Source organism: Hyperolius riggenbachi, chromosome 2 (genome assembly GCF_040937935.1).
Source record: "Hyperolius riggenbachi isolate aHypRig1 chromosome 2, aHypRig1.pri, whole genome shotgun sequence".
Lineage (NCBI taxonomy): Eukaryota > Metazoa > Chordata > Amphibia > Anura > Hyperoliidae > Hyperolius > Hyperolius riggenbachi.
The window spans coordinates 49,842,180-49,859,292 of record NC_090647.1 but is presented as its reverse complement, the minus strand read 5'-3'; the positions used below and the strand labels follow the sequence as shown (position 1 = coordinate 49,859,292).

The following is a 17,113-nucleotide window of genomic DNA, read 5'->3' as shown; positions in this document are numbered from 1 at the left end:
CCTGGTCGCCCTGGGTAGCGGGGTCCTTGGCACCGCTGAGCTCTGGGTCGGCAGCTCTCCCTTGCCTGCTTAGGTGTGGGAGCCGATCTCTGAAGCCTCTGTCGCAGTGGTGGCTGGAGGGGCTGGCTCGGGGCAGCAGTCGGGCATCAACAAAGATGCCAGTGCACGAGCGCTGATCCGCCCAAACAGCTGGTCCGCTGTGTGAAGCGGGGCGCACTCGACCAGCCGAGTAGCCGGTGGCCTGCACAGGCATCATCCTCCATGGCTGGAAACGTGCGGAGGACGGGCACCTCTCCCCTGGAAGCCCTCAGTTCCGTGGTGGTGTCAGCGCGGGTGGTGTCGCTGATGGTCCGGGGGCAGAGGCAGCAGATCGGCAGAGCTCCGTGCTGCCTTCAATGCCTGCGCAGTGCACGTGGGTCCCCAAGCAGCTGATCCTCTCGCCGATGTCCTCTGCCGCGATCTGTGGCTGATGCAGAGCCGGACCGGCAGCGCCCATGTCCTCCACGTCCTACCTCAGCAAGAGGTGAAGCCAGAGGTGAGTGAAGGAGGGATGGCCCTTTAAAAAAGTAAAAAAAAGGCCAGAGCCCTGTGGCAGAGGCGTCCAATTCCGGCGCCATCTTGATGTCCAGACCTGATCTGCACTCCAGTCTGGGATTCTCAGTTTCTCAGCATGTGACAGGCAGCTCCCTCCCCCTCAGCCTCATAAAATGCATCACAGACAAGCTGAGACTGAGAGCAGAAACGCTGTCTGTGAGTAATAAACAAAGCACACAGAGTCTGCAGGGGACGTGCATAACCCCCCCCCCCCCCCCCCCACATGGGTCAGTTACATTTTGCTTGCCTGCAGGCTAACAATGCATCAGTACAGCCTTGGCCCTATGATGTCACCCGAGACACCGGGTCCCGATCTCCGCCAGATTACATGCCTCGTTCGCGTGTATGAGGCTTAAAGAGACTCTGTAACAAAATTTTGAGCCTTATTTCTTCTATCCTATAAGTTCCTATAGCTGTTCTAATGTGCTCTGTCTTACTGCAGCCTTTCCTAATTGCACAGTGGCTGTGTTATCTCTGTTATATGATCTAATCTTCTCTCCTCTGTCGGGTCTGTCGGGCTCAGGCTGGAATGTGTGGAATGTGCTGCACTGCTTGTCATTGGCAGAAGCTATACACCCCCTCTTCAGGCCCCCTGCACACTCTGTATGACTCACACTCTAAGCTACTCTCAGCATATCAAATTGCTATGTCTTTTGTTTGTAAACACCGCATAAAAATGGCAATTAAAAGCCAGGATTGCAGCAGGGAGTGGCAGAAACAGCACAGATGGGCCCAGGAGAACATAATGAATAGAATGGTATGCTTTTTATTGTAAAAATTTTACAGTACAGATCCTCTTAAAGGCTTTAAAGTGGATCTGAAATAAACTTTTACTCATTGCATAATTGTGTTCCTTTCATATAGTTTATAGGGCATTCCTCAAGATAAATACTTTTTTTGTTTTGTTTTAATACTCTAATTCCCTATAAACTAAACAAGCCTCGTCCACAGCTTTTCAGAGAGCCTTGGCACTCAGTCTCAGGTAGCAGGGGCTTATGGTAGCTTAGTCTGGGCAGGAGGAGGTTACTAGCCACTGATTTTAGAGGCAGAGGGGAGGAGGAGAGGAGACTGAATTTACACACAGGCAAGCTGATAGCATCTGCAGCCCTCAGCCTGTGACAATGTGACAAACAGAACATGGCTGCCCTCATTGTATCACAGGAAGAAATAATCATAAACTTTTAAAGCTGTTTGCAGCTAGATTTGCTGTGTAAACTATCTAAAATTTAGATAAGATATATAGACAAGTTATTTGTTATAGTTACTTTTTCATCTCGGATCCGCTTTAAGATAGGAAATAAGGCACTGCAAACTGTTTATCAGGGCATAAGTAACAGCAAGTAGATGACAACGCTAACAGCACTCCAAAGCATCCAGGGATTGAAGCTACACAAATGATGACACCACATTATTCTTCCACCTTTACAACTGTAACACCAAGTAATAAAAACACCCCACAGACCAATCTCTGCACAAAGTCAAACAAATACAAAGGCCAAAATGGAAACGGAGGAAACCAGAAGCCACAGAAAGCCCCCCAGCCCCTCTGCTTTCTCTGCCCCTTCCCAGATTTCATCCAGCTATCACGTCTATGATGGTGTAAACATGTGTCACTTGTGAGTGACACGACAATCGGGAGTCACATGAGTGCGTTTCCCTCGATGCGTTCACAGGAAGAGCACCCCCATGCCCCGATAAGAAACTTGTAAAGCAGGAAACAGATGTACATGAGAAATGAAAGGAGCCTTAGTGTGATGCTTGGCCACTGTTCTCATGCAGAGTTCATGACAGTTCAGAAAGCGGCTAATGTTGTCATTAAACGGGGTGTTCTGCGCGTCTGTCATCGGCAAATGACTCTCGGGTCAATTCCACTGCGGTGACTCACCTGAGGTGAACTGCCTGAGGCGTTTAACAGGTCCCCCCCCCGGTGTAATGAAGAAAGCCTGGCACGCTTGTGAGCGGCTGCACACACCTGCAGGAACCCCAGTGGACATATCATCTGCATATGGTTATGGCGGCAATGCAGTGTTCTGCACCAGCTGAGACACAGCAGTGCAGGGAAGCAGAGATTAGCGGAGTTTTATTCCAGGCATTTCATGGGCTGACCCTCTCGATGTGATGTAGACAGCCTGGCATGCTTGTGAGCGGCTGCACACACCTGCAGGAACCCCAGTGGACATATCATCTGCATATGGTTATGGCGGCAATGCAGTGTTGTGCACCAGCTGAGACACAGCAGTGCAGGGAAGCAGAGACTAGCAGAGTTTTATGCCAGGCATTTCATGGGCTGACCCTCTCGATGTGGTGTAGAGAGCCTGGCATGCTTGTGAGCGGCTGCACACACCTGCAGGAACCCCAGTGGACATATCATCTGCATATGGTTATAGCGGCAATGCAGTGTTCTGCACCAGCTGAGACACAGCAGTGCAGGGAAGCAGAGACTAGCGGAGTTTTATGCCAGGCATTTCATGGGCTGACCATCTCGATGTGATGTAGACAGCCTGGCATGCTTGTGAGCGGCTGCACACACCTGCAGGAACCCCAGTGGACATATCATCTGCATATGGTTATAACGGCAATGCAGTGCTTTGCACCAGCTGAGACACAGCAGTGAAGGGAGGCAGAGAATAGCGGTGTTTTATGCCAGGCATTTCATGGGCTGTAGTGAAAGGAGCTGTGTAGTGGCTCTGACCACCAGTGTAACAATAGCTGCCACAATCCCTGTGGTCTATGAAGCCCACGCCTCCACCTTGCAGAATAGCGCAGAGAGTAGTGTAATATTTACCTGCTCCAGCAATGCATCATTATCCCTTTACTCCAGGCAGCTGAACTCTCTATGCAGCTATCCTACTGCTCCCAATGCATGTCACATGATCAGGAGCCGGGTATCCAGCATAGAGTGAGCCGGCGCTAGGAGAAAGAGGAGGCTCAATGCCCCCTTACTGCTCCTAATACATGTCACATGATCAGGAGCTGAGTATGCAGCATAGAGTGAGCCGGCGCTAGGAGAAAGAGGAGGCTCAATGCACCCTTACTGCTCCTAATACATGTCACATGATCAGGAGCTGAGTATGCAGCATAGAGCAAGTGGCTGCCAGGAGGAAAAGGAGAATTGATGCCTAACTGCTTCTAATACATGTTACATGATCAGGAGCTGGGTATGCAGCATAGAGCAAGTGGCTGCCAGGAGGAAGAGGAGACTTGATGCCTTACTGCTTCCAATGCATGTCACATGATCGGGAGCTGAGTATGCAGCATAGAGCAAGTGGCTGCCAGGAGGAGGAGGAGACTCAATGCCTTACTGCTCCTAATACATGTCACATGATCAGGAGCTGAGTATGCAGCATAGAGCAAGTGGCTGCCAGGAGGAAGAGGAGACTCGATGCCTTACTGCTCCCAATGCATGTCACATGATCAGGAACCGGGTATGCAGCATAGAGCAAGTGGCTGCCAGGAGGAAAAGGAGAATTGATGCCTAACTGCTTCTAATACATGTCACATGATCAGGAGCTGGGTATGCAGCATAGAGCAAGTGGCTGCCAGGAGGAAGAGGAGACTCGATGCCTTACTGCTCCTAATACATGTCACATGATCAGGAGCTGGGTATTCAGCATAGAGCAAGTGGCTGCTAGGAGGAAGAGGAGACTCAATGCCTAACTGCTCCCAATGCATGTCACATGATCAGGAGCTGAGTATCCGGCTCCGGCATACAGCAAGTGGCTGCCAGGAGGAAGAGGAGACTCGATGCCTTACTGCTCCTAATACATGTCACATGATCAGGAGCTGGGTATGCAGCATAGAGCAAGTGGCTGCCAGGAGGAAGAGGAGACTCAATGCCAAACTGCTCCCAATGCATGTCACATGATCAGGAGCTGAGTATCCGGCTCCGGCATAGAGCAAGTGACTGCCAGGAGGAAGAGGCGATTGGAAGCAATGCTGGAACAGGGTGAATGTTATACTGCCCCCTACGCTACTCCGCCAGGAGGTATTTGCGAACATGTGCACCAACTGTCCATGCGCACGAGGGGAGTGGAGGTTAGGGGGCCCCATAGAAATTCTGCTTGGGGGCTTCTTGTTACGCTTCTGGCTCTGACACCAACAAAGAACAATCGTTCATGTGTCTGGTAGTACTGCTAACGTATACTTACCAGACCTTTTTCATGTCGTTTCAATCATGTATGAATTTACTTTTTTAGGTTTCTGTTGATTTTTTTTTTTTATTTAAAGTGAACCCAAAAAGAAAAGTGGAATAAGGATTAATACTTACCCGGGGCTTCTTCCAGCCCCCCTCAGGCTGTTTGGTCCCTCACCACCTCCTTGGGCCGCTCCAGTCCCCCGCTGGATGGCCCAGTACTTTGGCAAAGCTGCTTCGTTGAACATTCCCAGCCTGTCCACGTGCGCCCCCATTGCAGAAAGCTCCTAGTTATGGGAGCGCAACGGGGGCGTCCAATGAGGGACCAGAGTGGTCCAGGGGGTGGGACTGAACAGCCTGAAGGTGGCTGGAGGAAGCCCCAGGTTAGTATAAGGCCCCGTTCATATCACAAACGCGGATGGCCATACGTGCGGAACGCAACGCGTACGAACGCACTCCATCCGCGTTTGTGTGCGATGCGTGGCTGATCCCATCACTGAAAAGTGAATGGGACAGCCATGCGTTTTTACAAAAAATGCGTGCAGCATGCGTTCCCGGACCGCACAGGTCCGGAACACATGCAGTGTGAACATCAGACAGTGTCAACATCAGACAGTGCACTCTATGCTCTGTCTGACGTCGTGCGTGTCGGCCACCTGCACGCGTTTCCAAAACGCAGCTGGAAACGCGTGCAGTGTGAACGGGGCCTAAATCCTGACACACTATTCATCTCAGGTTCACTTTAAATCCATTTAAGATGGATGCACAGTCACAAAAATCAATACAGTCCAAAAATATACTATTGAACCCCTGTGTAGGTGGTTTTAAAGAGGAACTCCAGTGAACATTTTAACTGTTGGCAGGTAGCTGCTGCATGGTTTTTGGCAGTTGGAAACAGCTGTAAACCGCTATTTCCCACAAAAGTTCGAACTTTTCTTGTGGGAGGGGTTACTTGTGGGAGGGGTTTCACCTCAATATCAGTCATACAGTGCCCCCTGATGGTCTGTTTGTGAAAAGGAGTAGATTTCTCATGTAAAAGGGGGTATCAGGTACTGATTGGCATAAAGTTCAATTTTTGGTCGAAGTTTCTTTTTAAACCTGTCCATGCAAATACATGCCTACCCTCTACCACAACCTCTGTATACAGCAAACACACCATCCCCCATTGTTTTCCAATCCCATAACATTACTGGACACATCTGATGCTACAAATCAAAATACTAGATTCCACCATTACACAGAATCCCCAAACATGGAGTCTACGCCTGATACAAGCAAAGTGCCAAAGGGAGTACTCCTCCGCCCAATGGCACGGTGTGGTGTGGAGTCGCCATTCACTCATTATTAAAAGGCTTGCAAAATTCTTCAGCTCTTACCTGATTGGCCATGTATATCGTCAGAAGGCCCCTCCTGAAAAACAGCAGAACAAACACCCATTAATGTTTCAGAAGAAATGTAAATAACATGTTCAAAAACCATTTCTAAAGCGCTTTTCACGAATACGTCTCAGCTCAGTACATACTTAAAAAGCGTTTTGAGTAATTGCATGACGGCCTGGTACAACAGCTGCACCAAGGCTGCCAGGGAAGCCCTGCAACCAGTTGGTAAAACAGCAGAAGTCATTATCGACACCAGTGTTCTCCCCAGGATCAATCAGCCGGGCGGAGCGCCCAGGTAAAATAAATGACCGCCCGGCTGATTAGACCGCATGTCCTGCTGTCACCGCATTCCTAGCCCTTTGCTGTTCTCCAGCTGTCAGTTAAGCCACGCTCGGCCAATCAGCGCGCCTTGCCATCACAGGCGTGGCTTAGTGGGAGGAATCCGCAGAGCGCCCCGTCTATCGTTGTCGCCTGTCAGCCAATCCGCGGTCGGATGCTGCGTAGCCCTCGAGGTGCGCGGTGAGGTAAGCTGGCTCGCGGAGCTTAACGTGTGACATGCTGGCGACAGTGGTTGCCTCTGTGGCTCCCTGCGGAATGCAGCAGCCTGAGCAGGCAGTAAATGTATACGGAGGGCAGCCAGGTTGGGCGGCAGATGCCGGCAATGCTCAGGAGTGGAGGAGGGTGCTGGGGATTGTGTGGAGGAATGAAGAGCCTCATCTGCCACATGGGGATCTGAGCCCGGACATGGGGAGGGTGAGAGGGCGGCTGTGTTGCGGGGGAAGTGAGGCTTCTGCCTGTAATGTGTCGCTTGTCACTAGCCCAGCGCCAGCCAAGCATCACCAGGCCAGCCAATCACAGCCTCTGCCTGCTGGCTGTGTGTAAAGGGGCACTCCACACAGGTGTGTACGTCCAGTCACAGGAGTAGGACTGTATTGTCTCTGTGTCACTAGCCCAGCTCCAGCCAACAGTAGGCCAGCCAATCACAACCTCTGCAGTGTTCTCCCCAGGCTTGTGAGCACCCGGATGTCATCTGCTTGCCGTCTCATCCTCATCCTATGCTGTAAGCAGAGCTGGCTCTTAACCACCCTGGCGTTCTATTTTTTGCGGCCATGCGGCTGTGAGTGGCTTTTTTTTAAAAAAAATGTGTTTAACTTCTTGTAGCTAGCACTATGCTAGCTACACTTCCCTCCCAAGTCCCCCGGCACTGTTAGCCCCCCCCCCCCCCCCCCGCCGGCGATATTTACTTGGCCGCGACCCCGCGATGGCCGAGACTTCTGCCATAGCTTCAGGCGTTGCTATGGCGACGATTGGACATGACGTCTGATGTCATCGACGTCATGCACAGTTCCGATCCCGCCATAGCGACCCCTGAAGGCTATGTAGAGGCTGTGCTGGCGCGGGCCCCGGGGGGGGGGGGGGTTATGTATAAACCAGCGGCGATCGGGGGATCAGAGCGGGCCGGTGGCGATTGGAGGAGTGATGTAGCTAGCCAAGTGCTGGCTACACCCCCTCCGAAAATTTGGTCAAAAAAGACACTCCAGGGGCAGAGAAATCCACCGCGGCGGTAATGGACGAGCTGAGCTCATCATTACCGCTAAGTTGGTTAAAGGACAACTGAAGTGGGAGGTATATGGAGGCTGCCATATTTACTTACTTATAAGCAATACCAGTTGCCTGGCTGTCCTGCTGACCCTTTGCCTCTAATACTTTTAGCCATAGCCCCTGAACAAGCATGCAGCAGATCAGGTGTTTGACATTATTGTCAGATCTGACAAGATTAGCTGCATGCTAGTTTCTGGCGTTATTCACTCACTACTGCAGCCAAATAGATCAGCAGGAGAGAATTAATTGAATATGGCAACCTCCATATTCTTCTCACAGTTGTCCTTTAAGGTTTTTGGTTGGACTCTGGGGGCGGTCAAGTTATTGGATCCTTAATGGATCCTTTTGATCTGAGGTTGTAGGAGGCGTGACGCAGTAGCAACAAATCCTTCAGGTATCCTGGTCGTGTAGAGATTTGAATATTAGCATGCTAATTTTTAAGAGGATTCTCCATTTTATGGGGGTGTTTGTGAAATAGGGGGCCCCAGACAGCTGAGTTTTTTGCAGGGGGCATTGGCTGCTGGACTTCCGCCTGGCCACACCGACATCTGCAGCACCCCATGTCCATGGCTGCAGTTATATTGGAAGATGGAAGAGGGTTAAAGAAATGTGCATATCCAGGCCCTTATTTTTCCCATTATCAGTCACTTCCCAGCTGATATGTCAGCAGATCTGCAGACTTGGCTGCGCCAGAGGATACAGCTGCAAGTCAGAGGCCAGGCCAGAGGAAAAGGTGCATATAGGAAATGATCCTTCCATTTCTACGCACAGACACAGAAGGATGAGCACTGCGCACAAATAATGCACTGTGACAATAATGTCATCTACAGGAGACCAGCAGAGATGACCTGGAATCTACCGTGTCATTAAAGGATGATACATCATGTGTGACCACTACTGGTAAACAGGAGCATCCGTCAATAATAGACAGCCGGGGAGGGTTTCTCATTAGAAAAGCAAAATCAGTAACGGACAGGGATGGCCCTACCATGAAGCCACATGAATCACATGATTCAGATCAGAGGCGTATCTAGAGGGGTACAGGCATGGCTCATGCCATGGGCGCGACAGCACCAAGGGCGCCATGCTTGTCCCTGTGCTGCACCGCCATGCCTGCCCCCATGCCTCCCCATCACTCAGACCTCATACCAGATTAATTCTGACATCTGGGGAACATGGCTACTTCACGTATGTATGCAGGGCGCAATTTGCTTAGTGTTCGAAGAAAAGAGTACAGAGAAGGAATAAGAAGAGAGAGTTCCAAAGAAGTAACTTCAGCAATATCCCAAGCCAAAAAACACAGGCAGTCATAACACATGTACGCGAGAAAGGGTGCTGTTTTCAGAGTGGAAGAGGGCTCTGATGGAGGGGGGGGGGCGCAATTTTAGCGTTTGCCACAGGCTCTATATCACCCAGATACGCCCCTGATTCAGATGTTAAAATCTAGGGGGCGGTGTTTAGACAGTTTGGGCCACCTGGCGCCTGCCTCCTCTCCGTTCTCCCGCCCCCCTTCCTGGCACACACACTACCCTCCCTATCCACACATCCCCAAATCCATGTCCTCTTTAAACCAGTGGTACCTGCCGCCCTTCCCTATGGCATCATAAGCTGGTGAGGTGTTGATATACGCCCCTTATCGAGGCACGCTAGGGTAAGACCCAATCACCGGTGAGAGATCACCATGGCCAGTCAGAGGGAAAGCTCTGGCATGCAACCAATCACCAATCAGGTGGGGGCGCTGGCACCAGACTGGTCAATCACTGCCAGTGATGAGCTCCAGATGAAATCAAGCTAACAATCCTCTACAAAAGTTTCCCACCAAGAAGTACTGAAAGAGGAAGTGTAGTAAAAATAATGTAATAAATAAAATTGTTTTTGTTTGTTTTTTGTTTGTTTTTTTTACAATATTAATGTATAAATTATTTAGCCAGTGTTTGCCCATAGTAAAATCTTTCCTAAGGGCCTGAGCCCATTAATGCAGTTGTGTCCGCTTTTCAGCATCTGTAACACTGATGGGCAAGTGGGTTCAGGCCCTTACCCCGACTTACATCCATCACAGGCAGCAACATCTTTAGTTCTGCCAGGTGATCTCTGCGGAAGGTTCCTTCACCAAGAGTTCTATGCACAAAGGGAGATATTGCTTGCTTGTCAGTTGGAAACAGCTGCTTTACCCACAATACAACGAGGTTCACAGAGAGCAAACGGTCAGGACCTTGGTCATGACATCACACTGTGGGAGGAGTTTCACCACAACAGCGACACAGCATCAGGGAGCATCAGCTACTGATTGGAATGAAGTTCAATCCTGGGTTAAAGTCCCCCACCTCCACCATAGCGCCGGTCTCCGCCCGCGTCCCTTCCCTCCCCGCTGATTGGAGGGAAGGGACGCGGGTGGGGACAGGCGCTATGGAGGAGGCGGGGGAGCGGCAGACTGACACTTCACATGTAAACAGCCATCGCCAGTCCGGCGATTGATTTATGGGGCATAGCAGAGAGCAGGGGGGAGACTTGGGGGAGTCGGTATAGCAACAGAGGCTGGGCACTGTATGCAGAACCAGCCTCTGTATGCTAATTGGATTCTTAGAACCCACCTCGCTCTCTCTTCAAAGGATCACTATTACAACATATTGGAGAAGCTTCCCTGGTGGTTCTCAGTAAAAAGGCACACGCTCTTTGGTAAAGGGGTACACACTCTTTGGTAAAGGGGTACACACTTTGGTAAAGGGGTACACACTCTTTGGTAAAGGGGTACACACTTCAGTAAAGGGGTACACACTCTTCAGTAAAGGGGCACACACTATTTGGTAAATGAGTACACACTTTTCAGTAAAGAGGTACACATTATTTGGTAAAGGGGTACACACTCTTCAGTAAAGAGGTACACACTATTTGGTATAGGGGTAGACGCTCTTCAGTAAAGAAGTACACACTATAATAATGTTGGCAGACACCGCTCTTCACACTTTAGTTCCAGAACAGTGTTTGCCATGGCGATAGGGATCTCCCCTTTGGTATAACTTACAGTTGACATAACATTTCCTAGTCATTTCTTCTGATCAATGCCTTCCTGTGTACAGTAGGATTAATGCCAGCCTCGCTACATGCCTGTGTGAATTAGAGTTTATTTGAGCGCGGTCTAGAAAGAAAAACAGAGCAATTGTAAACAGGTGTCATTGAGCAGGCGGTGTGCCTCGAGTCTATCCGCCGCTGTCATGATCCCCGCTACAGAGATCTGCCTGCAATCTGCATCGCTGCTGTGGTGATCCAGAGATCTGCCAACAAACTGCATCGCTGCTGTGATTATACAGAGATCTGCCTGCAATCTGCATCCCTGCTGTGATGATCCAGAGATCTGCCTGCAATCTGTATCGCTGCTGTGATGATCCAGAGATCTGCCAACAATCTGCATCGCTGCTGTGATGATCCAGAGATCTGCCTGCAATCTGCACCCCTGCTGTGATGATCCAGAGATCTGCCTGCAATCTGCATCGCTGCTGTGCTGATCCAGAGATCTGCCTGCAATCTGCATCGCTGCTGTGATACTCCAGAGATCTGCCTGCAATCTGCATCGCTGCTGTGATGATCCAGAGATCTGCCTGTAATCTGCATCACTGCTGTGATGATCCAGAGATCTGCCTGTAATCTGCATCACTGCTGTGATGATCCAGAGATCTGCCTGTAATCTGCATCACTGCTGTGATGATCCAGAGATCTGCCTGTAATCTGCATCACTGCTGTGATGATCCAGAGATCTGCCTGTAATCTGCATCGCTGCTGAGATGATCCAGAGATCTGCCTGTAATCTGCATCACTGCTGTGATGATCCAGAGATCTGCCTGTAATCTGCATCACTGCTGTGATGATCCAGAGATCTGCCTGCAATCTGCATCGCTGCTGTGCTGATCCAGAGATCTGCCTGTAATCTGCATCACTGCTGTGCTGATACAGAGATCTGCCTGCAATCTGCATCGCTGCTGTGCTGATACAGAGATCTGCCTGTAATCTGCATCACTGCTGTGATGATACAGAGATCTGCCTGTAATCTGCATCGCTGCTGTGATGATCCAGAGATCTGCCTGTAATCTGCATCACTGCTGTGATGATCCAGAGATCTGCCTGTAATCTGCATCGCTGCTGTGATGATCCAGAGATCTGCCTGCAATCTGCATCGCTGCTGTGATGATCCAGAGATCTGCCTGTAATCTGCATCACTGCTGTGATGATCCAGAGATCTGCCTGTAATCTGCATCACTGCTGTGATGATCCAGAGATCTGCCTGCAATCTGCATCGCTGCTGTGCTGATCCAGAGATCTGCCTGTAATCTGCATCACTGCTGTGCTGATACAGAGATCTGCCTGTAATCTGCATCACTGCTGTGATGATACAGAGATCTGCCTGTAATCTGCATCGCTGCTGTGATGATCCAGAGATCTGCCTGTAATCTGCATCACTGCTGTGATGATCCAGAGATCTGCCTGTAATCTGCATCACTGCTGTGATGATCCAGAGATCTGCCTGTAATCTGCATCGCTGCTGTGATGATCCAGAGATCTGCCTGCAATCTGCATCGCTGCTGTGATGATCCAGAGATCTGCCTGTAATCTGCATCACTACTGTGATGATCCAGAGATCTGCCTGTAATCTGCATCACTGCTGTGCTGATACAGAGATCTGCCTGCAATCTGCATCGCTGCTGTGCTGATACAGAGATCTGCCTGTAATCTGCATCACTGCTGTGATGATACAGAGATATGCCTGTAATCTGCATCGCTGCTGTGATGATCCAGAGATCTGCCTGTAATCTGCATCACTGCTGTGATGATCCAGAGATCTGCCTGTAATCTGCATCGCTGCTGTGATGATACAGAGATCTGCCTGCAATCTGCATCGCTGCTGTGATGATCCAGAGATCTGCCTGCAATCTGAAACACAGATATAGTGTAGTATGAACTGGTAGTTGAAATGAAGTACGATAGAGTAATAAGCTATACTCACAAAGCAGCGTTACCTCCAAAGCAACCTCTGTATAGGCAGGTGGGGAGATTAGACCTGACCCCACTCAGGATTAGGAAATCGCTCTCTGTAGATGAGGAAAAAAGGGGGTAACCCCCCTCCACCAGGGTTGGATTTAATATAGCGTAGTATGGATACAGAGGCGCCAAAAGGATAAAGAATCTAAAAAGTTTAAAACATGAAGAGGCAGTGGTGGACTTACCTCCTCCAAGCAGACACAAAAATTGCCAATGTGTTTGTCAAATACAACAATTTTATTTACATACTCCGGGGGACAATGCAACGCGTTTCGCAGGTTTGATCCTGCTTCATCAGGCAATAACGGAGCAATAGCACATGTGGTCAGTAGAAGAGCCAGGCACCCCTGGCTGCAATCTGTGATGATCCACGCTGCAGAGACCTGCCTGCAATCTGGATGGGAGATGTTTTGTTTTCACCCAGCTGGAACTGAAGCCCTTGTAATAACATTGTCACTGAGTGAATCCCATGATGTCTGCTGTTTTCCTCCAGTGACATGGCGTGACAAAACAAACTCTCCCTGCCCCCAGTGCTCCATCCACCCCCTGGAACAGCAGGCTTAGGATGACTGAGAAACCAGCATTCACACCAGCACTGCTGGCTAATGACCGGCCGATCAGGGGGTTAATATGTGCTTAGGTAAGGATAACAATGCTCATGTTATGCTTGTATTAATGACAAAGAGCTGAAGAATGTGCTAACTCAAACTTCAGCAAAGGGTTTTTCTTTTTTTAGGAAAAGGTCGGAATTTCCACATGAGATTTGTCTGATAGGAAAGAACCTATTTTTCTTTTTTTTTGTTTTCTTTTAATTTATAAAGGGGCAACATCTTCCGTAGCGCTGTACACAGTACAAAATAGACAATAATGTGGAGCATAGATGCACGAGCAGTTCAACACACTGTACAATCAACACACAACTCCACAGTGGAAACGGGTGGACAATAAAGTCAAGACAGGTGGTAGAGGGCAAGTTCATAAAGGTTTAAGGTGCCCACACACACCATACAATTCACAAGTGACACCCATGCTAACCTAGAAATAAAAAACACATATATAAGTAGATAAATACTAGTTCTACTTACATAACAGATGTATTGTGCTATCCACGTAATGATTCCTGTGAATTTTATAACGGAAAAGCAGAGAATCCTATTCTAGACAGTTTCCATCTTGGTTACCTCTGAATGAAGTCAATCCTGACATCATTTCCTCCCTCACTCTTTTCTCTCCTCTTGCTAACGGTGTATTCATTACCGACCCTCCTCCCAGAGTCTTCAGACACTCCCACTGAGGTCTATACTAGGAAGTGTGCTGTCTTATGTCATTAGATGGAGGGGGAAATAAAGGGAAGAGGAGGAATATATTACAGATAAAAAGAACCCTCAGCATGCAACGGTTTTTCCAGCCGATGGCAATGGCAATTAAAGGACCAGTGCTCCTAAGGTATGTGATGACTCCAAACCATAACAGCAGAAAAAGTTTTGAACGTTTTGAATGCAGGATTAGCATCTTTATCACTTAATACACTCAGACCAGTTGCTGTTGAAATTTGATTTTTACGGTGACAAAAATATATAGTTTCCCATTAGGAGAGATATTTATTCAGTGTAATGCATAGGGCTGTGCGTTACTCTAGTAACAAGCGCCTTTTGTGTACACATCACCCAGAAAGGGGGACCTTATAATGGTATTCCTGGGTGATAAGGCTTTTCTCTCCCCTGTTTGCACATTGTATTCAGAGGCGTCCACGCCCCAGGAAATCCTTATCAGAAGGAACTCTCCTTGAAGTATTCCATTAATGTCAGCCAACCAAACATAACCTCACACTTTTTCCATTCACTGCAGAACTCTGAAAGGATTTGTGTTTCCCCCCTTTTCTTCCCTTGATTCTTTCATGGCTGCCCTCAGGATTAATGACAGTGGCCTCTTCTGTAATCATCTGAAATCAGTCAGTCTCACATGAAACAAAGCTGTTTGTTTTTCTTATACTCCCGTGTAAAAATACATATATATTACAGGAAGTTTATGTTATAGAAGCTAATACTGAAGGTACACAATGCCAGTCACAGAAGAGAGACCGTACACCTTTAGATGTGGCTGACGAAAATCCAACTACAGTATAATCCAGGGCTGTGGAGTCGGTACAAAAATCTTCTGACTCCGACTCCTCAGTTTATGAAACCACCGACTCCAACTCCAACTCCGGGTACCCAAAATGGCTCTGACTCCCTGACTCTGACTCCTTAATACTTACCAGGGCTGTGGATTTTGTACAAAAATACCCCGACTCCTCAGTTTATGAAATAACCGACTCTGATTCCGGGTACCCAAAATTGCTCCGACTCCAAAGCCCTGGTATAATCTTGTTAGAGTATACTTCAAGTTACCGGGAAAAGTGGTTTACTATATCAGAAGTTTACTATATCAGAAATTGTCCTAGAAATGGCCCAGTGCACCCTGGTACATTCTCTGTGGCCCCGCTACCTCTGCAGACAAACACTTCTATAGCGCTTTTCTCCTGGCGGACTCAAAGTGCCAGAGCTGCAGCCACTAGGACGCGCTCTATAGGCAGTAGCAGTGTTAGGGAGACTTGCCTAAGGTCTCCTGCTGAATAGGTGCTGGCTTACTGAACAGGCAGAGCCGAGATTCGAACCCTGGTCTCCCGTGTCAGAGGCAGAGCCCTTAACCATTACACTATCCAGCCATTTAGCACTCTACTCTCCTTAGTTTTGCAGTGAGTTGGCCCTCTCTGATGTGCACTACAGGTAAAAGTAGCCTGTACTGCGCTCCACAGGCTACCAGTAGTGTCATCGTCAACAAGGGAAGAGATACCCAGGAGTGCGTACAATACTTTGGGAGGACCATGGCGATGCTTTCATCAGTGGTTGCAAAGTGGAAGTGGTAACGCTGCACCCTCTTGTCTACATTCAAATTTTTCCTCATTATTTTCCCAGGATGCACAGAAGCTGCCAAACTGCGGCGAGGGACACAGAGGCTTCTAGGGGCTGGAGGAAGGGGATGAGGCAAGGGGCTGGAGAAAGCCCCAGGTAAGTAGAGTCATACTACATGGCTGAAAGAACACAAGGATGCTTTGTGCTCACAGATTATTTGTGTAGTAAATAAACCCCATTCTCTCTGCAGACGCTACAAGCTTAAGCCCAAACAAAGATAATGAAAAAGCTGAATAATTATAGTCCTATAATGACATAGCCTGCCGCTCGGAAATTCAATGAATCACGGCCATTATTCCTTGAAGGCGTACAGGTATTTGGCACACAGCGATCCTCGAAGCTCAGAAATATCCTGCCAGAAGGATTATTATTACTATTATTACCATTAGCCTTTATTGACAAAGCACTAACATATTACTGAGCGCTGTACAAGCAATAGGGAAAGCCTTGTACACCCGCTAGATGGTTCTGCCAAAAATCTAGTGTGTGTACAGCGGACCCCGATCCCCTTCTATGTGCTGGCGAGAGATCTGGATTGGTGGATCGTCTCGGATGAGCACAGGCCAAGCCTATTGTTATACAGCAAATACATAATAATAATATGGTAGGGATTAGATTGTGAGCTCCTCTGACGACAGTCAGTGACATGACTATGTACTCTGTACAGTGCTGCAGAAGATGTCAGTACTATATAAATACATAATAATAATATTTATTTATTTATTGTATTTATAAAGCGCCAACATATTACGCAGCGCTGGACAATAAATAGGGATATATAATCCGAACATTTATATAGCGCTTTTCTCCTGTCAGACTCAAAGCGCTCAAGACTAAAAAGCGCACTTAAGGGGCCACCCTGCAGTGTTAGGGAGTCTTGCCTTGAACTCCTTACTGAATAGGTACTGACTCTAACCTCAAAGGCGGTGCCCTTCACCAGTACACTATACAGCCGCAATATGGTAGGGATTAGATTGCGAGCTCCTCTGAGGCCAGTCAGTGACATGACTATGTACTTTATAAAGTGCTGCAGAAGATGTCAGCGCTATATAAATACATAATAATAATATGGCAGGACATTAGACTATGACTATGGTTGGGATTAGAGTGTGAGTTCCTCTGAGGACAGGCAGTGACATGACTATGTACTCTGTAAAGTGCTGCAGAAGATGTCAGTGCTACATAAATACAAATTCTAATAATAACAATAATAATAACTCCTGTTACAGGTGATTCTGGAGAATTCCAGCCACAGGTGCCGCAATCCCCCAGCGGCCCCCAAAGTTTAAAAATACACTTGGAAAGCACTCGGCTCTCGAATCCATTGTAAAGTTTACGTGGCTGTCGAAAATTTCTCTCATTTCCCACCATTCAAAACCGACCAGCGACCAAGGAAAACAGGAAGAGCCATTCTTCTGCAG

General features: G+C 48.4%; 1 protein-coding gene across 1 annotated transcript in view; it reads right to left on the bottom strand.

Moving 5' to 3' along the window:
• TMEM135 (transmembrane protein 135) overlaps positions 1-17,113 on the bottom strand; it is a 399,393-nt gene that overhangs the window by 265,942 nt on the left and 116,338 nt on the right. The window contains exon 4 of the mRNA XM_068264859.1: positions 6,103-6,136. Coding sequence (XP_068120960.1) covers positions 6,103-6,136 — 34 coding nt within the window. The remainder of the gene's footprint in view (positions 1-6,102; positions 6,137-17,113) is intronic.